At 44.9% G+C, this 24,155-nt stretch overlaps 2 protein-coding genes across 8 annotated transcripts in view; one reads left to right on the top strand and one right to left on the bottom strand.

The window, feature by feature from the left end:
• Nucleotides 1-14,345, bottom strand: part of LIN54 (lin-54 DREAM MuvB core complex component) — a 34,881-nt gene extending 20,536 nt beyond the window's left edge. For 3 of the 7 annotated variants that reach the window (XM_068680565.1, XM_068680570.1, XM_068680569.1), the window contains exons 1-2: nt 14,192-14,345; nt 1,324-2,051 (exon numbers count right to left, since the gene is read on the bottom strand). In XM_068680565.1, the coding sequence (XP_068536666.1) occupies nt 1,324-2,016 (693 nt within the window). In that variant the 5' untranslated portion in view covers nt 2,017-2,051; nt 14,192-14,345. Of the gene's footprint in view, nt 1-1,323; nt 2,052-3,154; nt 3,180-13,943; nt 14,098-14,191 lie in introns of those variants that run through there. The other 4 variants (XM_068680571.1, XM_068680572.1, XM_068680566.1 and 1 more) reach the window with 3 other exon arrangements.
• Nucleotides 14,346-14,412: 67 nt separating this feature from the next.
• On the top strand, nt 14,413-23,910 carry COPS4 (COP9 signalosome subunit 4). Its single transcript, XM_068680573.1, has 10 exons — nt 14,413-14,571; nt 15,877-15,956; nt 16,721-16,872; nt 18,215-18,318; nt 19,041-19,194; nt 20,304-20,454; nt 20,829-20,999; nt 22,333-22,448; nt 22,796-22,880; nt 23,341-23,910. Exons 1-10 carry the CDS (start codon nt 14,498-14,500, stop codon nt 23,472-23,474), a joined length of 1,221 nt encoding a protein of 406 aa, XP_068536674.1. The 5' UTR covers nt 14,413-14,497; the 3' UTR covers nt 23,475-23,910.
• Nucleotides 23,911-24,155: the final 245 nt, after the last annotated feature.

Raw genomic sequence — 24,155 nt, 5'->3', positions numbered from 1 at the left:
TTAAGGAGCCTGTAGAATTCCTCCCAACAAACAGATATCAATCACTGAGACAGTTTTTCGGTCACTGATGGCACAGGTAATCTCATAGAAGCAAAAGCTCATCGCAGCTATTTTCTTAATATCATACTCTTTCATTTATGTGCTAGTCGGCAGTAACTGAAGCCAGTAGGAAACGATCCTACTGCTGATCGATCCCTGTGGTGATATCGCTTTTTTGAAAACTGTAATGACAACTGTATAATTAACATCAGAAGGCACAAAAACAGGAGCCACACACAGAGCGCAAAGACATATTGAAAATGGTCATAACTATTAAACAGTTTTGTCTGGAGATATGACATAGCAACAAAAGAGGGGAAAGCAGATACCAGTGCAGGGATCATCTGCTGATTTAAACCAAACTACCTGGATAGTTGCCTATGTGTGCTTACCACGAAATGCTAGTGGGGGAACTTAGCAGTGCTCATGGCATGCTTAAAAGTAACACGAAAAGTTACTTGAAAAACTTCAAGTGCGGGAAATTTGTTTTCATTCGTGTACTTTCAGTTTCCTTTCTCATTTCACTAATTTCTATTACCATTTTCCACCATAACCTGCACTGAGTTCTAGTTTTTCTTCACCGTCATCTAGCAAGTTGTTCACATTTAGTCCTGCCACACATGAGATGAAAATCAGGCCCTTTCATTAATAACTTGAGTTTTACAACACCTTTTTAGATCCCATCAGATTCTGTTTTTAGTTACCTCCAGATCCATGCCTGAGTTGAGAAACAGCACTTAAGAGACATCCAGCTTACAATTCTGCCTAGTTGATCAGTATCTATTGATAAGCTTAAGCAGATTTGAAGCAGATGAGATGTACCTTTCCGTCACGTCTCAAATACTGCACGGTTCTTTGGAGACTTTATTTATAACAAGCTCAATGTAAGAGGCAGAAGCTACTTGATCATACAAGAGGAAAGCCGTGCACATTCTGAATAAAGAAATGCCAGGCATAAAGAGTTCAATTCAGTCTTCTGAAAGCACGTAGAATTTATTTTTATCAAATGAAAATAATGGGAAAACTCTCTTCAGTGAATTTTGATAGCTCACTTTCTCTGAGGCAAACCCTAAATTCCTAGACAGTAGCTAGAGGTAGAAGAAGACATTAAGACTGTAAATGCCTACACAGATGAAAAAGCAGGCTAAGAGCAGCACTGTACTTTTATACAAGGAATGAATGCGAAGGCTGAAAGCAACTGCATGGCAGTCAGCGAAGGAAGCAGACAACAGTTGCACCAACAGAATTGTTTTACAGAGGTTTCATCAGCGTAACTCACTTTACCTGTACTGTTTTTAATTGCTGGGTCTGCAAAACAGAAGGCTGGGCGGCAGTATTTATCAGTTGACTTCCTTGCGTCAAAGCTGAGACACCAACAACAGGTTTCACTTCTGACCGGCCTCCGATAACAACTTTGATCTGCTGGCCTTGTACCTTCGAGTCTCCGGCTTGGCCTTGGGACGCAGCCTTCTGCGCCTGTGGGAGCTGGCTATGGGGTAACGCTAAAACAATGGGTTGGCCAGACTTGCCCAAAGTTGTTACGATGAGCTTTTGCCCGTCTGGTTTAATACTCTGATTGCCTACTTTGAGGTCGGCAGTCTTGTTAAAAAATATCTGATTGGCTGAGATCGTGACCGGGGTCTGAGCACCGAGTTTATGGAGGCCACTTTGAAAGGCAGGCTTTACTATCGAGTTTCCCTCAGTTTTGGCAGTCGCGGTGTTCACCGCCGCATCGCCTGAGTGATTACTGGGCGCAGTAACCGCTTCTGCAGTGACCGGGGCTGTAGTCGTAGTCGAAGAGTCACCGGTGGAACTTATGTTCACTATTTCTTCCAGTTCTGTTTCCATTGGAATAGAATCTCCCATGGGTGATGACACAATAACTGCCTCGATGCTGTCATCTTCCACCAGCGTTATCCCGGTGTCCATTATTTCCTCAGGGAGCAAGCTGTTCACTTCTGCTGAAACCACCTCCATTGTGGCAGTTTTGGCAGTGGTGACTAGGGCAGGTACTGCAATAATAGGAGAAAAAACAAAGAGAAGTGAGTGGTTTCCAGAAAACAGACATTTTGCAAAGCTTTATGAATGACATCACCAAAAAAAGAAAATGTAGCAGCAGAAATTCTTATAACTAACCCATTTAGCTAGATTTAGTTACAACAAGAATTTACACCAAAGCTCTTCAACATGATCCATTAAAGTCAAATAAAGGCGTTGACTTCCTGTTGATTACCAGTCCACTCTTGGCAATTTTGTATGCCTAGACAAAGCGTTCCCCCCAAGATACAGTATGTTGTTCACAGAGATTTAAGCTTACTGAGATATAAAGCAGGAGGTAAAAAGCTTTGCAAATCCAATAGACAGTGATGACTTTTGTCACACACGTCAACATCTACTAGCAAGGTATCAGCGATTCAGTTCTCAGAGCTGAAGTAATGGGGTTCATCCTTGTCTAAATCCTCATTTCAGAAGTGTCAGGCAAACAAAGAGCTGCCCGGTAAGGGGCTGTATTTACCCCAGAAACCAGCTGCAGGAGCAAGCTAAAGCCCTGCCCTTCCATGGTGAACGTCCATTCCTCTCTGCTGGCACAGAGAAATGCAACTCAATTTTTCTTTTTCTACTTGCAAGAGCCCCAACTCAAAACGCTTCCTAAAAGCCAAACAATCACTACCCTGTCCGAACGCTAACAGGATTTTTTTGCATGGGTTACTGAAAGGACCAACTCAGATAGCAAATCCACAGTTAGTTTCGGAGCCCCAGTCAGTTCCCACTTGAGAAACCTTAAGGACGGTGCTGGGAGCAGCTGCACCCACCACTGCCACAAACTGCATCCTTGCCAGAGGCTGCATGCAGCACCTCGAAGCTTTTCCTCCATTTGCTGACCCCTCAGCACACTCAGGCACTGCATGGGTGAGTACACAGCACGGATATACGTACTCCACACACCCTTAAATTACTTCAAACAATACTGCTTTAAGTTGCATTTCTAAGTGCTATTCCCTAGAAGAAAGGCCATTCTTAGTATATTTTAGCAGTATAAGCAGAACACACTGCTTATATGTATCTAAACAGTTATATGGTTCAAAAGGAGCTTATTTATATTCTTTATTCTTACCATTTGGTTATGCTACAAACCAGTAGACGGTTGCTAAATACCTCTCTCTCTTTGAAAAACATGAAATGAAAAATGCAACAGAGTCAGGATTTTAAACAGAACTCTGAGTTCTAACCTCCCGCATATCAAAATGCAGAGGGAAAAGACATACATTGCTTCAAGTCAGGCTTTAAAACCTGGAAGTTAAAAGAAAAGAAACATTACATGTGGTTGGAATAACAGTATACAGCCATCAACACTGCAAGATTCTTGAGGTATGAGGTCTTACCGCTTTACAGATGGCTTTCATTACTGTATTTAGGCTCATGTCATCAAAAACAGCAAGAAAAAGAAAACACAAACGTACCTCACTTGTTTGATTTCTTTGTTTATTGGATAGAACTGAACTAGATGCACGAAATGAAATGATGAAAATCTTGTCCTACCTGCTGCTGTCATCAAAAGCCACTTCAACATCCAAGCACATCGTATTTTTAGGTATTTACCCAGGATTTCTCAACCACTCAGCTGTTTACTTTTGCAAATGTTTTTATAGCAAACATACTGTTTCCATTTTTTCAGCTCCTCTACTAAAATGTTTTCCAATAATAAAAGGTCACCAAACTCTTAACATTCTAACGGATCTGAGACCTTCGAGCGAGCACAGAGAAAATACACTGCTATTTTAACCAGATTTCAAAGTTTCTTTGGCTTCACCACCTACACCTGGAGTCACTTGGCCTTGCCAGAGCTTTACCTAGACCTCCAAGAAGGACACATCTGTAAGCTTTTAGATGTTTGTAGCTGACAACCGAAAGAAAACCTACACCAAAGAAGTGGGTAAGCACACCATGGGATTGAAGAACTCCCCCAGGACTGTATGGTCAGTTTCACAAACAGATCATTCCAGGCCACAGAACAATGATCATGCAACAAATTAAAAGCTCTCCTAGAAAGTTATGGAAAAAAGATTGCTTTAATAGAAGACTCTACCCCAGCACTGCTCAGGACATAAAATTAGCTAAATATGCACCAAAAATAGTACAGTAAATAAACAGAGAAAAATTAGGGACTGAAGTGCAACATCAGCAAGGTTTGGCAGCAATGACTTCATCAAATTGCTTTCTGTCACCTTCTACTGAGAGAGCAGACAGCAGTTAGTAGGTCACACCTGATATTCACAAGAAAGAAAACGGAGAACAATTTGAACCTTGCTGTTGCCTGACCTTACGCTCCAATACTCCTGAATGCTGTATCTGTTTCTAAAAAGTCTTATTAAAAAAAAGATCACCACATTCCTATCAATATAGCTTCATGAAGGTTAAAAGAGATTTCTAAGTAGGAGGATCAACACGTGATGACCTCGGCAAAATGCAGAATGGAGATAAGGGTTCTGACAGCTACCTGTGAACTTTGATCTCTTCTCTCCTTTTCTTTGCCACTATGCCAATGCACAATCTTCAGGAAAGTAACTGTGTTAAGTATTGAGTGCTATTATTACACCTTTGTGTAAAACGTGCAGATCTATCACGTTAAACAGGAAAAAAACATATCAAAACAACGGGCAGAGTAAAACAGTGGTGCGGAAAGCAGTCAGCACGAAGGCAGTAGCACCAGCTGGGTAAGAACAGCTGAGCTCCCAGTCTGCACAGCCAGCAGCAAGGCCTCTGCACTGCGAGGAGGACTGTCCAACGGGAAAAATACATGCTCTGACAGGAAGGCTGACACACCAGGGTGTCCGGGGTGCAGCTGCAGCAATGTCCTGAGCACAAGCAGCTGTCTGGAAGTGGAAAGTTGGAACCCAAAAGCTTCATGAAGGCATCACGTCTGACACAGCCCCCGGTGGCAGGGACAACTCTGGGGTCTCCAGACCTGCTGCCCCACGAAGCGAACCAAATGGCAAGCAAGCAGCCCTGCCAGGCACAGCGGGCACCTGAAGGTGGAGCAGAGCTGTTCGGAGCCAGCAAGGGCAAATACCTTTTGGGTTCTTGAGCTATGGACTGCAAAAGCCTTCCACAAGAGGAGGAACGATGAAACACCTGAGTGAGATCTTGCTCTGATGAGGTGACCAGCAGTACAAGCATCCGAGGGACAAATGGCATGGGGATGTGTGCCACCCGCACAGCTAGCTGGCTGCTGGAAAACTACTTTGTGCATCACTCACCACGAGCAGAAGGTCCGGAACCAGAAAACAAACTGCTCTGAATCCTTGCAGTGGCAGAGTTACAAGTGTCTCCGCACCTCCTTGGCTCCGCCACAGCTTTTCCACAGGTCTGCAAAGTTCACAACGGATTGTTACCTTCCTATTGAGGGCTGGCTGATACCAAAGGGGTAACGTTTTGAGTGCTTGGCCTCTGCAAGGGAATGAGGCAACACCAACGCTTCTCTGCCAAATAGAGGTGCAATGGGGGAACTGTCTGCAGGCTGCACCTCATATTTCAGGATTTTACAACTCCAAACTCTCGTAATATTTGTATAAAGTTGCAATACTAAAATCAGTATATTCCTAGCATGCTGATCTAGTAAGAGTTAAAAGAAATAACTTAATCTATTTCTACATCCACTTAATGGAACAGAGGCAAGAGCAGGAGGAAGCAGTGGAAATACAGAATGAATCCTGGATGATTACAATTCACAATTTTTAAGTTATTCACTTGGGAAACGTGAGATACTTCCAGCCACGTGCAATTAAAATTGAGGTGCTTAAACGCTTCTCAATTTTTCAGCTTTTGCTCACGCACACTTTTCAATAGCAGCAATCTTGAGGTTCCACAGGGCTGCCAAGCTGAATGTATTTTTTTTTTCTGCCTTAATACCTAGAGATTAAGCAGCGCAAAATTACTCAGCATTGACTAGTCGGATCTCTTTTTTTGTGGCAGCTTCCAAGTTCCCCTCAGCGGGAAAAATGCAGAAGCCATTTCTCCACCTGCTCCCACTCCCCTTCCTCAGCTTCCAGCACGTGGCACAGGGGCAGAAAACAAGCATCTTACACTTCAGCTGTGGAAGTCAGCTTTCCACGCTGTGGTCACTGATGTATAAAAAGAGTGACAGAGACAGATAAAGACCAGCAAGCCAAAAATCACACCGAGGAACAGAAACTGTTCTGCACAGACTTGCTTTAAAAAGAGTACAAAAGCACAATCAACAACACAAATCTCTTTGCTTCAAGTTGAGTAAAATCCATCTTCTGTTTGCCTTGAAACAGAAATGCTTTATCAAGACAGATGAAACGCGCTGCCTTTACTAGAAAGCCTTGATCTGGAGGTACCCACAGCTTCAGAAGTGACACATGCAACGTGACCACCCCTTTCCTTCTCCCCAACCTCTCCGATGCAAACAGGCTGCTGGGCTCAGTTGTCCTGCGACCTGTGGCTGTTTTCTCCTCATCAGGCTGAGTTCTCCCACACAAGGCATCACAGCGAGCTACCGCAGAAATTAGATTACACACACACAGAGTACAAAAGCAATTTTCACAACAAAACTAACAAAGACCTTCGACATAGTACATGACCAAAAATCCCCATGAGTCAGAAACCCTTTCATGTGAAACAGAAGCTAGAAAGAAAGGGGAAAAAGCCACAGCCAAGTTTTTGATGAAAACAGTATGTCACAGAGGTTGTCAGCGCTTGACTTACATTACATGTACGCATGTGCTCTCTAAAAGACCATCACTTCAAGAACCGCAGGTATCTCCCCTGGATTGGACAGCCCCTTTTCACCACAAGAAGAAAGCACTGTATGGCCCAAATGCTCCTTCAGATACGAAACCAGATGAGCAAAGAAGGCACTAGCCCGGGCTGATTACGAAGAGGTATTACGCAGCGTTACTGAAAAAGCCATGCTCCTGAGTTAACTCTCTCCTGAGTTAATCCCGACCAGAAAACCCAGCCACTTACAGGTTACACTACTGTCCTAGGCATGGCCCACACACTAGTCACACATCTATTAAGAAGGTGTCCAAAATCCAGGCTGTTTTACTAGCACTAGCCCGTATCTCGTGCCAAATCTGCATTTCCTATTTGCATACACAGTTTGCTCCCCGCAGTCCACACTTTGCGCGTTGGCTGTTGGTGGCTCACCGCACGTGTAAGACATGCACTCCGGCCTGGTTCTGAGGACGACCGTGGACCAGCTGATGAGAAAGCTGCTCCTCAAGAAGGGCTCAGGGCTGAGTGGCATGTCCGTGTTAAGGCGGCTCAAACAGAGAATGAAACAATTAGGACAGCTCTTTATGCTCCCATTATTGACAAACAGAAGTGTGAATGGGACCGACCACTGAAGTAGGTTCTGTACGGATCTGTACACCCTCCTCTCCTCTTAGGAGGGAACCACTGTGTAGGTTGCTTCGGCATGATAAGGCTCAACCCTGCCTGTTCAGCCAGCTGCTTATTGCAACCCTGGAGGAAAGAATGGGGCATTTCTAACATTTATTGCAGCACAACACTTCAAAGCGGTTCAGTTTGCTTTCTGTAATGGGAAACAACATCCTACTTCCAAGCAGAGCTTCAATGCAAACTAAAAATAAAGTGGAAACCAAAAATCAGAACACTTCCCTTCACCCTTCCCTTGGCTTGCACACCATTGCCATCATTTTTATGACACACAATAGCACCAGTTCAGAGCAACAGAACTTCACAGGTGTTCTTATGATCACTGAATACGTTCCGAAGGTGTTGCTGCCACGAACAGTCTGTTTCCTGTCTGTAGATGCTGGGTCTGTGCATTTAATGAAGCATTTCTAACCTTAGGTTCCATGCAAACTTTGTGGTGAGACCAAAAGAAATACCCTGAAACTAACATGAACATGCTTGGGTTTTGTGTTTAGTCTGAAAGTAAAGGATGAACAATCTGACAACAAAATGACTATGGCCACAGTGAACTTAGCTCGACTGGAAAACTACCAGAGAAGTGAAATCTATCGGCCCCAGAAACGCAGATTTGAGAAAAGTGCTTCTTCTCAGTCCGTTAAATATAGCTGGAAATTGGTCTTGCTTTCCAAGCTCAGGCTCTGGCAGACTTCAGACCCCACAGCGCTATCGCCCCAAACACGCAGCTGAACGAGGAGCGTGGAAGCTGCCAGTCAAGGCTCGATAGCGAGTTCCCCACTGACTCTTAAGGTGTTATCACACTGGGCACCTTTGCAGGGTAGGCCTGCTGCCAACAGCTCCTGCATGAGTTCATGGTAGCACTGTGCTTATGTGAAAATGTTCATCACAACAGCACTGGAAACCACCAACTTGACTGAGGCTTTGCGAACAGGGAAGAGTGATGATGAGGCAGTACATCACACGCGTACTCGAGCACCTTTGCCCAGTCAGAAGGCTAAGTACGCTACACAGTTTATTCTAACCCAAATTAAACCACGCGCAACCCTGATTTCACTTCCAAAAACACTCTACAACACAGCACAATGAAGCATTTTGTACTAAAATTAATTCCTTATGTGTCCTATGCAATCATTTGAGTCTTTTCTTGCAATAATTTGCCCCAAACCCACACACCTACCTGCAGATCTCGGCAGCTGTCCCAGTACTAAGCATGACGACTCCACAAGTGTACTCGCTCACAGGACTGAGCTGAAGATAAATAGCTTGCCTGCAGGCAAACCACGACTAGCTCTTGGTGCCAAGAACACCATTACCCCTCCCTCCCACTTCAATCTCTAGATAAAAGACCTCCAAATTGCTTTTGAAATAAACTTATTTGAATAACCAGGATTGTACAGTATCTGACTGGCTTTTGTGCCCGTCTTAATCACATTACAATTTTGAGACAAAATACCAACCCAAGAGGTGAAATGAGAATTTCAGTGAAATCTTGGTTTCTCCTCCAGAACTACATGGGCCACTTCCAATGCAAGCTTCTCATGTGCCTGAAGATGGCATCACAGAAGGTCCCAGAGCTTCTATACACATAACACAAACACCAACTGCTAAGTTTTCTCAAGTACCTGTACAAAACCCAGGTTGTAGAGAAGCTTTTGCAAGCTGCCGGCTCCTACTTTTGCAGCCGGAGATGAGCACTGGCACACGGGGCACGACCCAGAGCTGGCTGTGCACAAGGAGCTGGCCACGGCAGGTTGTGTGCTGTGGCACCAACAAACCGTCCCACGGGCTCGCCTTACTGTGCTGCACTGCTGTCCACGACAACAATGCCCGAGGTGCCCAGGACAAGCTGACACCCCGCAACGTCCCATCGCACCAGCACCAACCCATTCTGTGCAGGAGACAAAAAAAACAGAACACTGCTACTTTGTGTAAAGTTCCGGACATCAGCCCAGCAAACGGAACAACCTTAGTTGAGGAGAAGCTGGAATTAACAGTATAAAAATACAAGGCTTGTAGTTCCCACAGATTGCCACCCTCTGGCTAGCGCCAGGGACATGGAATAGCAGCCCGTGCAACAAGCCACAGGTCAGAAGGAGTCGACAAGGTCACTTGCTGCTGTAAGATGCTTTCAATAGCAAAAAAAAAATCCAAGAGAAACCATTTTATCGGGTCATTTTACACAACAAAGCAAGACAAAGAACATGCCAACTCACTTCCTTGCTTGCTGTATTCTTGCCCCTCTTTTTGCCCACTATGTACAGCACACATCAGCTGGTCCAGGTCACCCAAACTCACCAAGTTCAATGGTGCAAGAAGATGGAAAATGCACTTCTAAACAGACTCTTGACAGTCAAAATCTTTCCTCTCATTTGCCAGCAAAGCTTTCATGGAAGCATATGTATAGCTAAGATTTGTCCGGTACTTTATCATCACATTTAAGACCACAACTGCGTGTAGGCAATCTCAGGGCACTACACAATTTGCCCAATTATTTGCAACCCCTCTGTTCTGCTCCTGTTTCAATAATGGGCAAAGGAGCATCATTCATTTTATGCATTCCCTGTGTCCTTACTCCCTTTTCTGCTTCATGTTTTGTCTTCAAAATTGCAGGGTTTGTTTTGTTGTAAAGCAGGGAACTACAAAATCACTCAGCACTGCATTTTGATTTTTTTTTTTTTTCAACAGAGGGTCTTTTGTTTCAGCTTACTGGACTGGAGATGGCCTTAAAAATACATGTCTCAAAAACGGCATTGCTAAGAAAGCTACAATTAACAAAGGTAAGAGAGAAAATTACTAATCTAAGCCTGCAAATTTAGTATGTTTGTATATGTAACAGCAAAGTAAAAAATCGTGATGACATGGTAAAAAAAAAAAAAAAAAACATACCTATGTGGAACAGATAAAATCATTTCCATTCTCTTTGCCGTTGTCTACAGAAGACAAGATAGTGGGAATTGGTCTGCACCCTTCCCAGAGGAACACAGTTCTAGATTTATCAAATACCATGCCAATGCGAATTATTGTACAAAACCCCACCTTTCTCCTTACCAAATGCTTATTACATAATGCGGGTAAGCAGCAGGTTTTTTTCATCAGCTGCAAGGAACACCAAGAAAAAAAATATCAGGTGTTACATCTAAGGAGACATTTCATGTTCTTCACCATAAATTCATCCAGCTATAGGCACAAAATTCAAAATAAAGGTTCCCAAGGCAACCGTAACTCACTGGAGGCGCAGCAGCCCCTTCCCAGGCTGCATGGTGTGCTGCGCGCCATGCCTGCCACGGTGCCCTGTGCGGTCCCACTGCAGACAAGGTGCGCCTCGTGGCACCCCGTGGTACTCCTTGGGAGTCACCCACCTCGAGTCCAGGGCACGTGACAGCTTTACACCTCACAGTTCAACTGTGCTGGTTCATTCACTTCTAATGGGGAAAGATTAGGCTTGCGTTCCTCTGCCATGTTTACAAGAGGCACTAGCCGTCTTCTTAAGAAGGGACAGAGGAAAAAATTAAGTCCACTTGCCCACTCAGCAGTCACCAGGAGATCCTTCTTCCCTTGGCAAGTTGTGGGTCATGTCAGCTTCCATTATGATTTTAGGAGGAACACCAGTAGCAAAAAAAACACTTATTTGTCAACAAATTGGCAATTGGCTACTAAGCACCTGCTCCTATTTCTATGACATTAATCCCGCAAAACATCAAAAGAATATCTTTTCATGGTTATTTCAAATACCATCTTCTGCAAATTTGACCACTCTGTGGTATGTCATCATCAGCACTACGGGGTTATATTCCAAGTCCCAACACCATCACTACTACTCAAGCTCTCCTGTCCTCCTTTGGCCCATCCATTTCCTCCCCAACACACTCCCTTGTAGCTGCAGGGACAGAACAGATTGAGGAACGGAGCTGGGTTAGATCCAGCCTTCCAAACCCAACCTGAGGCTGTCGCAGCCTTCCTTCCTCCAGCTGCTGATGCTGGGGCCCAAGAGGCCTCTTGCGAAGCCGTTGCCACGTGCTAACCCAGCAGGACCCCACAGCCCAGAGTCATGAATGGATCCGGCCAGGTCAGCGTGTGGGACAGGTCAGCTCAGAAGCTGTGAGTGCCAGAGCCACTGCAGGAAGCTTCGCCCAAGCACATGATGCAGCTGGGCTGGGGTCCCAGGGAAGCCCAGCCATCTCCCTTCCTCCCTGCCCCTCCCAACTTGGCATTGATACTCCCTGCACAGCTTGTGCCGGGAGACGGGGATGCTTCAGCTCGGCACCAGCTTGCAGCAAAGAAGTCAGTCCCAAGCAAGCAAGAGCAGCAGGAGAGGGCAGTGCAACCAGGTCCTCCCGTGGTGGCAGGCTGTACGCTGTGACAGGCTGCCTGGCCCGCATTTTCTTCAGCTTCCAACCAAGCCCAGGTTGGATTCACGCAGATCAGCCTTTCGGCACGTGGTCTACGTGTAGCTGCCTAAATGCTTACGCGGCATAAGAGAAAGGGAAAGCATGCAAGAGGAATGAACCGACAGGGAGAAGCTGAGCCATCACCAGCAAGCAGGGCTGTGAGCATGCATAGGCATGTGTTCCAAGCCTCCTAAAGAAATGGGAGATTAATATATAGAAAAAAAAGGTAAAACACAAATGCAAAACTATGAAAGCTGGCAGGAAATCTCTGCCCAGACACTGCAATATTTACAATGAACTATGTTTTCTAACAGAAAGCTTTTCCTGCTTTGCAGATTTGGTCTCATTTCATTTAAGAGAAATAAAAGTGAGATGGGGGTGAGAAGAGCAGATTAAATTATACAGGCAGTCATGAGACCACTGGGATTTTTTTGGTAAAACTAATATTGAAACAAGAGAACCCAGGAAAACTAGATGACAACTTATCTCAAGAACATCAGATTCATCTAAAGAGGCTTGTAAAACCTTCTTCAGAAAGGCTTCATGTGTCCGTAGTAAACTGCAGTTATCTCAAGGAAACAAGCAGGGGATGAACAGACCAGGGGGCTGTGTCTGTACCTGGAACTTGTAGTCTGACTCAGAACACGGCCCAGAAGTAGGGATGGAGCTGTGACCAGGGTGGGAATGCCTCTGAGAGCAGAAGTACAGCCTGCAAAGGGCAGTGACACACACGTAGGAGCTGAGGAGCCGCCAGTCTGTACCTGGGTCTGGAACGTCTGAAACGCGAACCTGTCGTGCTGCATAGCTATGTGTCTCACTGCCAGTCGAGGGGTCATTCTGGATGTCTTCTTTTTTTCCCGTGTAAGACAAATGTTTCTGTTTTCTACCATCATAAAGCTAGCCAGCCTGGTTGTAGGCTGCCCTGGGAACCCCATGCTGCTTTGCAGGCTTTGTAAGTGGCAGAGTAATCCAGGCTACTAAAGAGTAAGGCCTGCTAAAACGCAAGCCCTAGGAGCAGACCTTTTAGAGACCTTTTTCTGCTTCTCTCTGGGAGGTCCTGCAGCTAAGAAGAAAAAAAACAGGAGATTCTCTCCTGGGCATTTGTAATGAATTCCAGCACTGCCACATACAGATTCCTTAGGACATCAGAAAGCATTTTTAAGCACATCTTAAGTAGGAAAGGGCCACTTCTATAGTATAGGAAGGGAACAGAGCACAAACAGAAGCGAGTGACATAAAAAAACACAGTTTGTTGCAGAAGCAGAGCTCAACAACCTTCTGTAGCGAGCCTTGCTACGTCTCCCATAAAATATTTTTGAAACAAGCATAAAGGAAATGAAACCAAGGAGCTCAGACCGAGAGCTTTCCAAAGCCTAAAAGGCGGCGATAGCTCCACATGTGAGGTGTCAACATCGCTGAGGCTGGGATCCTCCAGCACTCTCCATCGTCACACTTCCAGCTGACCTGCGGTCCGCAGATCCTTAACCTTTTCCCTGAGAAGCCGAGCTGAACGGCTGAGCGCTCAGTAGCGGGCTGTCAGGGCTGGGACGCGCACACGAGTGCGAGCAAAACAAACAACGCCAGACACAGCTCCCGAGACGTCACCTCGACACTTCGCCTTGCATAACCAACTTCTGAACCCCACAGCGCTCCGGGAAGCACCAAGGGCGGCTTCCAGCCACCGAGCCGCCGGGGCTGCCCTCTCCGGCGCTGTCCCCGGCAGCCTGAGGGGCGCTTCGCCCTCAGGGCGTGCAGGGAGCGGGCGTTTGGGGGCAGGCCGGGCTGTTGGGTCCCTCCTCGCAAGACCCCGGCCACGGGGGAGCCACCGGGGCCAGCGGCCGCCTGGGGTCGCCCCCTGCCCGCTGGGTTTTGCCCCCCCTGCCCGCTGCCGTGCGGCTCCTGGCCCCACAGAGCCCCCCTCAGACAAAGGCCGGGCCCCGGGAGGCACCGGGCGGGCGCCGGCTCCTCCCCGCCGGCCGGGCCGGGGCCCTGCAGCCTCCCGGGGCCGCCTGAGGAGCCGCGAGCCCCTAACGGCTCCCAACGGTCCCCAACGGCCCCCAACGGCCGCCCCCCACCCCCGTCCCGGCGCCTCACCTCAGCGGCGCGGGGGTGGCCGGGAGCCGCCGGCCCCGTTTCGAAAGCTCCGCCATTTTCCGCCCGGCCCCGCCGCACCTGCCCCAACCCCAACCCCAAGCCCAAGCCCGGCCCCGGCCCCGGGGGGAGCCTCCCGCTCCCCGCCGCCCCTCACGGAGCGCCCCGCGGGGCCGAGCCTGCGCCCTGCCGCCGGCTGTCAGCGCCCCGCCGCCGCCGCACGGCTCTGCCTTCCCGCCCCCCGCGCTCACCGGGCGGCCGCTGCCCTCCCTCGTCGTCCTCCTCCTCGTCGTCGTTGTCGCCTCAGCTCCGTTCAGGCTCCGCCGCCCCGCTCCCCCCCCCCCCCGCCGCGGCGCCCGGCGGCGCCCGCCCGCCCGCCGCGGCCGCGTTTGTTCAAAATCACGCGCCCCGCGCCGTTCCCCCGCCGCATCCCATAATACTCCGCCGCGCCGCCCTGGCAACCGGCGCCGCCGCCGCTCCCGCCCCCGGCCGCGGGGCTCCATGGGCGCGGGGAGGGAGGAGGAGGAGGAGGAGGAGGAGGGCGGCGGGGCCACAAGATGGCGGCGGCGGCGCGGCAGGAGCTGGCGCAGCTGATGAACTCCAGCGGCTCCCACAAGGACCTGGCGGGAAAGTGAGTGCCGGGGGCTGCCCCCTGCGGTACGGGGTGCTGAGGGGGAGGCTGGTTGTGTGGGGGGGGGGGGGCTCCGGGAGTGGGGTATGGAGGTGGCCGGGGCCCTGCGGCTGTGGTTTGTGAGGAAAAAGTAGGGGAAAAAAAGGGTTTTTTGCCTCAGGGTTTGGCCGTTTTCTGCGTGTTTTTCGGTTTTGAGCGAGGCTCCGTGCGGCCATGCTGTGGGGGGACCGTTGGGGCCGCGCGGTGAGGCCAGGGCCGGGTCCTTCGGGACGCCGGTAAGCCTTCATTTTATTTTATCTTACTTCATTTTATTACTTATTTATTTATTCTATTTATTTTTCATATTATTACTTCTCATTTTTCCCTTTTTTCCTTTAATTTACGTGCATGTTTTGGGTGCTGCACCTCGCTGCTCGCCGTGTGATTTCTCACGCGGATTTTTTTTTTTTTCTCTTCCCTGAGGGTAGGCTGCGAAGCTGCTCGGTTACAGTAAAATTTCTTCAGTCCCCGACTACCTCTTTCTTTCCTGGAGGATTTCTCTCCCTTTTGGAGCTTCACGTTAAAAAAAAAAATAAATTAAAACGTTTTCTTCAAAATACCCACTAATATCTAAGCTGTCTCTTGACGAATGCACTTCAGACATTTTTACATTTAGGATATGTTTTGCCTCTCTTGAGTAGTAGTCATCCTCAGGTTAAAGCCTGGAGTTGCACTGGCCTTTTGAACCATGAAAATTGAAAAAAATAAATAACATTAAAAATGTTTCCCCCCCCGCTTTGAAATTAACACCTAAAAATGCATGTTTTCTGTGTGTGTTTGTCTCGGGGGACCAGAACCTGCTGCTAACTTCCAAATTCCACCCCAGTTTCCCATTGTTACTGAATGTGGCAGTTTAAACCTTTGTCTAATTTAAGTAGTGTTACTCCACAAGGGTTACAATTTTCTTTACTTATTCTGTGTCACCTCTTTTTGGCAAAAGAAAACTGCGCTGTTGTAGGGATATATAAATAAACTAAACAAACAAACAACAACAAAAAAAACACACCTTAATTGCACAAATAATAAGAGATAAGAAGATGATTGGCTACGTTACTGACCCTTTTGGCCTGTGTTTTGGTAAGAGTCAGATACCAATTTCAGGTGAATGTGCCTGGCACGTGAATGTCAGTGTTTTGGAAAATATCTACCTCACAGGCAGAGAGAATAAAAGCAGGAGGAAGGCTCAGGTAGAAAATAAGCAGAACAGCAGAAACGGTGAGTGAAAATGTAATCTCAGATGTTTCTTATTTTTCCTTCTCTGGACAGATATCGTCAAATATTGGAAAAAGCAATTCAGCTGGTGGGTGTAGAACAACTTGAAGCTTTGAAAGCTTTTGTGGAAGCAAGTAAGTGCTTTTGGTATAATTAATTGCAAACTGAGTGAAAGCCAGGCATACATGGGATCATGTTTATTACGTCTCCAAGAGGTTACATGAAGACATTATTTTTTGGTTCTATTGGATTAAAAATGATTAGCCATCAGCACCATGCTCAAAAGTTGAGGAATGGTGTAAGATTTCTAAGTTATTGTAACTTTCCAACCTGTCTGTGTGGTAGTGTCTGAAGGTAAAATCGAAGTGAGCTCTGAATGCTAAAATGGATACTGGATGTTTAGCAGTGTTTTAACTAACGAACTCCTTCTTCAGTCTCAGATTAGCTTGGAAAGCAATCAGAAGAAATGTCTAAGTGTTTTTGTGTTGTATTGGACACTTAGCCTATTGATTACCTCTAAATTATACCTGTTATTATTTTTTTTTAAATTGTGAATAAACGTAGTGAAATTTAGCCAAAGGATTTATTTTGTCCAAGATATTTCTAATGTCCTATTGAGAACAATGATTCTGAATGAAATGTTTATAAAAATTATAAATCAGAGAGAAACAGGTTATTTGTTATCTGTTAGGTGTTAGAACTCTGACCTCTAGTGTTGCTGAAGGAATAAAATTCATCTTTAGAACAAACAACACCGCTTCACTGATACACAGATGTAAAATTTTGAATTACTTTAATAAAAAAGTAAATGATTGGAAGGCTAGGGATTGCTTACAGTGAAGGCACTAAGAAGCATTGCATCTATCTTATGTTTTTCTTCCATGCGTCTCTGAACCAGTGGTGAACGAAAATGTCAGTCTAGTGATCTCACGTCAGCTGCTGACAGATTTCTGTACCCATCTTCCGAGTCTTCCCGACAGCACAGCCAAAGACATCTACCACTTCACCTTGGAGAAGATACAACCTAGAGTTATTTCATTTGAAGAGCAGGTGAGAAATCCAGTGGCAGTGGGTTTTGGTTTGCAGGCTTTTTTCTTCTCAACTTCTGACTAATTTTGAAGTCTTTAAAAATACTGGTCAAAACAGACATCCCTACTTTGAGTCTGTTTTTCATTCCTATACACGTGAAAGGAGATAAACGCAGAGAGTATTTAGAACCATGCAGAGAATACCGACGTTGTGTCTTATCAGGATGCTGGGCATATAATTCTTCTGTTGCCAGAAAATGTCTTCTTACAGTGAAACAGTGCTTGAGCAACTGGAGGCACTGTCCTGAGACTGACTGGTACTCATTGTATTGCATTGTACCCAACTGGGGAACAGGCCGGTGATGGAAGGACTAAATCGTTTTGACAAGCAGCTTTTGTTTAAATAGTAACTAAAAAAAAAAACAAAAACACAACAAAAACTATGTGTAGATACGTATGCTTATATTTAAGCCAAAATCACTTTACTGGGGGAAAAAATATTCTTGAAATTTCTGTTTTGTAGTTACCTGCTGAATGTGCTACATCTTTTTCCTTTCTATTAATTTTCTTCCACAATTATTCACCATTGTTTGAGAATTCTTATAGAAGATGCTGATGTGAAAAGCCTGTGCGATGCACTATTAGAGGAGAAAAGGCAGTTTGTCATGATTTATATTGGTCTTCTTGCCTTTACTCTTGTTAAGTAGCTTTTGCTCTATATCTTAACTGAACTCACTTTTGTAGAATCATTTAGGGTGGAAAAGGCCTCTAAGATCATCTAGTCCAGCCTTTGACCTAGCACTGCCATACTTTCCCATATATTACAATGATTATGCATATATTACATCCTCAACATCAGATAATGTCTTTTTTTAATGTTTTTATAAAACCCTGATTCTACCACTTGGAGTTTACCTGCTGACAGCTGCTCTACAAAGTTGAATCTTCGGAGCCAGGATCTAGTTGTAGTTCACCCCATTTGTATCTCTCCAGCCTGATATGAGGTGTAACTGCAAGAAATGCCTTGTGAATCTTGGTGTTCTTGTTGTCAAAAACCATGTTTCATCTTTTAAAGTTTGGTAAGAGATAACTACTTACTATTCCCTGAACACTGACTCCCTTTATCTAGTTGCAGGCTCCTTAGGAAATACTTCAAATCAGCACTCCTATTTAAACCGTATAGTCTTAAAGACTTGATGGGGGAATTGAAAACCTTCACGTCAGAAGGGTTCTATCTGCGTGGGTTGCTGTGGTATTAGTTGAGAGGTGGAGAGGCATGTGCAAACAAGGAAGAGGACTGTGGATGTTAACCCCAAACCATTCAACTTTCATAGCGTTTGCTAGTGACTGTTATTATTGCCTAGGTTGCTTCAATAAGGCAACATCTTGCATCCATCTATGAGAAAGAAGAAGACTGGAGGAATGCAGCACAAGTGTTGGTGGGGATCCCTTTGGAAACGGGGCAAAAGTGAGTACCATGCTAGACATTGTTCTGCCTTGCGTAGTGTATGTTCTCACTGCTTAGTGAGCTGTACCTGTGAGTGGGAATTTTGGGGTTGCATGTTCTCTTGGAGTTTCTGTAGTTTAGGCCAAAGTGCTTTCCAGACGATGCAAGTGTAGCTTGATGGCTGTTGCTTGCAGTAACCGTTCTTGTCTGTCAAAACACTGCTCTGGAAGTGTTTCATTATTTAATAGATGTTGACATTGTCTGTGCAAGTTCTTAGAAACGTTGGCTTCTACAGTTCAAAATGAAGACATAATTTGAAATTTGATATTAGCTTTTTTTTTTTTCCAAGTGTAAAACCCCTGCTGTTATTTTTCTTGGCTGTCCTTTCTGTTCTCTTTCTCAATTTGTATGTAGAAGGAGTTGCAGCAGGTTTTACCCATTCAGCTCCTATTTGTTCAACTGCAAATTTGCCTTCTACCTCCAAGTGGCTCCTTGTTCATGGCAGGTTTTCACCCCGTTAGAAACCCATTTCTGTTGGTGTTTGTAGGAGCCAGACTTAAGTTAGCCTTCATCTTGAATTTCTGTACTCTGAATGGAGGGCACTAATTTTGGATTTAGGGAAGATGAAAGCAGGGTAAAGCAGAAGCTGCCAAGTGCTTAAGAAGCATAATATGTCTTTAGAACAGGAAAGAGCAGAGGTAGTAGCGGAGCGTCTCTGAGCACTCTTTTCTGTTTTGCTGCAGACAGTACAATGTAGATTATAAACTGGAGACCTACCTGAAAATTGCCAGGCTGTATCTGGAAGACGATGACCCAGTTCAAGCAGAAGCTTATATTAATCGAGCTTCCCTGCTTCAGAATGAATCAACTAATGAGCAGCTGCAAATCCATTATAAGGTTGTATAACTTTATTGAGTTCTCTGTCTAAAGGGAAGTGATTCTACACGGAGATGGTTATTAGACAGCGCCACACAAACTTTCACAAAAGGAGACAAAGGGAAAAGCTTCTAAATGACCTTGGGGACAGGAGAGCTCCACCTTAGCAATAGTTAGGTAGCCGATTCCTTAAAATTTCGAGAGAAACCCATAAAGGTTGCTTATGTGCCAGCTCTAGTGGCTCAGAATAACTGAGTTTTACTTGATAATATTGTCCCCTACCTTTGTAAGTCTAGGGAAACAAAATCACATCCAATGCTGGAAACAGTTGATGTTTTTTTTCCCTCAGCGGTAAATAAATAGCAAGTACCATCTGTGAAAATAGCTTTCAGTCCAAAGCAGTCAATTAATTTACCTTTTTGCTTATTGAACAATTTACTGCGTTCAGAGTTTGGACACTAATTTCCCAAATAAAATCAAATTGAATAAAATGAAAATGAAGTTTTAGTAACTGTGATTGACAGTGATTGGTCTAATGTGACCGTACCAATCAAGTGGTTTAAAAGGGGCCTTGTGAAATTCTTCAACACAGCAGATGTGACAAGAGTTGCAACTTAGAGTATGAGATTTTAGTTTGTTTTTCACTTTTCCCCTACAAAAACCTCATGTTACCTTTTAAAGCCCATATTGGATGGGAAATGCAATGATTAGAATGCATTAGAATAGTGAAAAGTGTAAAGAAATACCAGGTACTGATACAGCTTTTGAGAAAAAAGCAAACACATGAAAAACAGAATTGACTATTTAAGTGCTAGCTGTTAATGTCACTAGTAAAGGAAAATCTTAGGTACACTATCAGCTGTACAGTATTTGATTTGCTTTGTTTTTAGACATGTGTAGAATTCAGCATGTGAACAGCACTGGAAAAGGCCTTTTCAGTGTTACTTGGCTTGTCAAGGCCTCACCTAAGCTCATCATTTCAAGACACAGATTTGCTGATGATTCATTAAAGCAATGTTTATGGGAGCTGACAATTGATAATGCAGGAATTACAGCAAATGCAAATTATGCTATGTAAAACTAACTGCCCCATGTTAGTTTTCTGTTACTCAGGCATATTTTCTTCCTAGGTTTGCTACGCTCGAGTTCTTGATTACAGAAGGAAGTTTATTGAGGCTGCCCAAAGATACAATGAGCTGTCCTATAAGAGCATAGTCCATGAAAGCGAGCGACTGGAGGCACTGAAGCATGCTTTGCATTGTACTATTCTAGCATCAGCAGGTAAAATGCATGTTTTGTTTTTGTGCTGGAGATGCCATGCACACATTGCGTGTTCCTGAAGCAAGTCAGCTTGCGCATTGTATGTGGGGACTGGTGGAGGAATCCAGAACTGTGAACACCATCCACAATCTCCTGGTATTCTTTTAATTTGGAGTTGGAGTACTTGCACCTTTGCTAGTGATGTGGTGCCATCTTGCCTGAAGATGCAAAAATAAGTCAGTGTCAAACAGCTTGCTGGAACTGAAAGCAGTTGAGTCCTCTCTGCTGGAGCTTTGATGGTTAATTATCTGTATTGAAAAAGTCAACTTTTTGTTTACTTGTAAATTCTGAATTCTGTGGTGGCAGTTGATGAGCATTCTTTTTGATTCTCCTAGGACAGCAACGTTCTCGCATGCTTGCTACGCTTTTCAAGGATGAAAGATGCCAGCAGCTTGCAGCCTATGGGATCTTGGAGAAAATGTATCTTGACCGAATTATACGTGGAAACCAACTGCAGGAGTTTGCAGCTATGCTAATGCCTCACCAGAAGGCAACAACAGCTGATGGTAAGCGTTTCTCTGAAGCATCCTAATGCTGCTTGGTCATCCAGCATTGCCTGTTGCAGTCTCTAAGTGTGATAGAAAAGAACACAGTATTGTCTGTGATTATTTCCTGGATTGTTATCCTCATGAGTAGAATTGTAGAGTAAAGCCTCTTAGTCTCATCTTTTGTCATTGGCTATTAAGATTTTGAAGTTCTCTTCTAGAAACTTAGTTCTAAAAAGATAATCTTTCTGCCCATTTCAAGTTCTTTTCACTAACGCACTCTCCCGGTAGTTTTAGCCTTGATTCTACATACTCATACATACTCATTCTACATGAGTTTGTCCTTTTGAGCTTCTCTAGTTCTGAGAGTGGATAGCATGCTTAGAAATGTGACTTCCAGGAGCTAGGACTGCTGGAAATTGTTCTAGGTCATGAAAAGTCTGCATTTGAGCTTCTTCCGGACTGTTGACAGACTGTGGTGGGATGATGGGGACTTCACGTGGTCTCCAAATTGTTTTCTGATCTGTCACACTGACACCTGAATACCTCTATTCTTCCTGGAGCTTCTGAACAGTGATAAACTGTGCAAAGTAATGACTTCAGTGGGATCCTAATAGGCTGGTCTCAGTTTCCTGAGTAAAAACATTGAAGTGAAATATCTCTTCAACTGGCAAGCCTGCCTAGTAAACAATGCAAAAAAATACAGAAATGTAAATTTACAGAAAGTAAAAAAGGACAGAAAAACAGTTCTGTTGTAACATCACAGGTGAAAACTACTTAAAGGGACTTCCTACGAGTAAGATGCAGACTTCCTTAAGTCAATCTGTTTTTGTACATGACCTGCACTGTTTATCTTTTAAGTTGAAGAATACAGGTTAGGCATCTTTTGCATTATCAACTCTCTTTGGCTGTATGTTACAGGGCAAATGAGTCAATTGAATCAAGAGCAGACAAACAGGATGAGGGTTTGTCATCTCAGGGGCTTAGATGAAACCCCTAAGTGCTGCTAAGGGGGGAATAATTTTGTTACCATTGGACAAACTAGGAACTTGCTGCAAGACCTGATTCCCTCAGCTTAGATGCTGGGTCTTGCAGCAAAAGGAATATCTTCATTTCATTATTCTGGAAATTAACTAAAAGGGTTAAAGCTGCCTGTCTCAAAAAAAAAATAACCACATGGAATCAGTTTCTTTTTTTTGGTGGCATACGCTGATGCAAGGCAAAGAGACACACTTGAACGTTCTGCACATGCAACCTTTAAAAAAACCACACACCACACTTCCCATCTGTTTTAAAATACAAACCAAATACTTGATTCATACTAATTTAACTGTTGTGCCATCCAACTCTTAAGGTTCCAGTATCCTGGACAGAGCTGTTATAGAACACAATTTGCTATCTGCAAGCAAACTTTACAACAACATTACTTTTGAAGAGCTTGGAGCATTACTAGAGATTCCTGCAGCTAAGGTATTATTTTTTCTACGCCTTTTTTCTTTTATTAAAGAAAAAAACTCTAGTAAATAATAGAATAAATAGCTAAGGAAGAAGAAATCATTAAATATGCAATACTAGACATGAAAAAAATATTTAACATTATGAGAAAAGGTATAGAATATGGAATAGACAATAGCCAAGTTTGATGTTGGTTATAATGTGTGTGTGATCTGTGTGATTGGACATTTTCTGTAGGGTTTCCTCCTCCCCTATGTATAGAGATGATGAAAAACCTATAAGAATTGTCAGAACCAAATTCATTTTTTGTTCCTTCCAGAACAGAGCAGCTACCTAACGTATTTCTCTCTCCATCACTTCAGGCAGAGAAGATAGCTTCTCAGATGATAACTGAGGGCCGCATGAATGGATTCATTGATCAGATTGATGGAATTGTTCATTTTGAGAGTAAGTTGGAGTACAGGATTTTCGTTGGCATCATTCGGAATCACCTTTTCTCAAGTTGCTGTCCGACAATTTAAGAAAGTTTGTTGGAAGCGAGCTTGCTGTGTCTCGCTATGGCCAGGAGGTGGCAGAGCTTGCCCTAGCAGGGGACCACACTTCACCCATCCCTGTTACAGTTACACGTTCTCTTACCTCCAGGAAAGTGTGAATTGATTGTCAGCCTCCTTGTAGGAACAGGTTCAGCAGGAAGTTCTCTGCTCACTTCCCTTTGCAAGGCAGGAGTTAGACTTGTAACAGACAACCAAAATCATTGTAGCTTTTGATGCAGAAGTGAGCACAATGTAGCTGCAAGGAAGGCTTTGCCTGTGAGGTAGGTGAGGGCAGAGCCACAGGAGGAGGTTGCGGTTGAGCAGATGGGGAATTAACCAGGACTGACTTGGTTTTGTGTGGTTCCTTTTTGCAGCTCGCGAAGCTCTGCCAACCTGGGACAAGCAGATCCAGTCACTGTGCTTCCAGGTTAACAACCTGCTGGAGAAGATCAGTCAGACAGCCCCGGAGTGGACAGCGCAGGCGATGGAGGCTCAGATGGCTCAGTGACTGTGCCGCCGTGGCCTGAGGGGAGGCAGTCGCCCGCTGTGCTGGAGGAAGCGAGCTGAGCAGGGCTGAGAACTGAGTGAAGGGCCTGCCTTCACGGCCACGCCTCGTGCTTTCGCTCCGGCTTAGGACACAATTAGGCGATACTGTGTTTGGCGTGAGAGTCCCCCTGTTCTCTGAGCATAGGATGATGCTGTTGCTGCCCCTGCATTGCACTCTGCTGCCCTGAAAGCTGCGGTTTCCACGTAGAAGAAACTGTCACATTTGCAGCAAGCTGGGGTTTTGGTTTATTTAATGTTATTTGGTTTTCCACTGTATTGCTATAGCTTTGTAGCCCATTTCTTCCTATGGTGCTTATCCCACTGTGAAAAATGCAAGTGCCATGTTTCTTTTAGTCGTAACTATTCTAATAAAGGCTGCAGTGAGCCACTTGGTTTAAGTGTTGGAGAGACCTGGCTTTTTTTTCCCCCGAAGCAGCAACTTGAAGTAACTCTGGTATTTGGAAACGTTGCTTTTGGCCCCTGAAAATATAAACTGAGCAAGCAGTTCTGTTTTTCCTTTGTGCAACGCAGGTCTTCAACCCTAACTGAAGAAAATAATGGCCCTTCTGCTGCATTGGTGCTGCAGAGCACAGAACTCCGTGGCATCCTGTGGACTACAGGTGGCTGTAGGAAAAATGGTGGG

The sequence above is a fragment of the Anas acuta genome, chromosome 4 (assembly GCF_963932015.1).
Source record: "Anas acuta chromosome 4, bAnaAcu1.1, whole genome shotgun sequence".
Lineage (NCBI taxonomy): Eukaryota > Metazoa > Chordata > Aves > Anseriformes > Anatidae > Anas > Anas acuta.
Note: the sequence above shows the minus strand (reverse complement) of the source record. Positions and strands in the feature narration are given on the sequence as shown.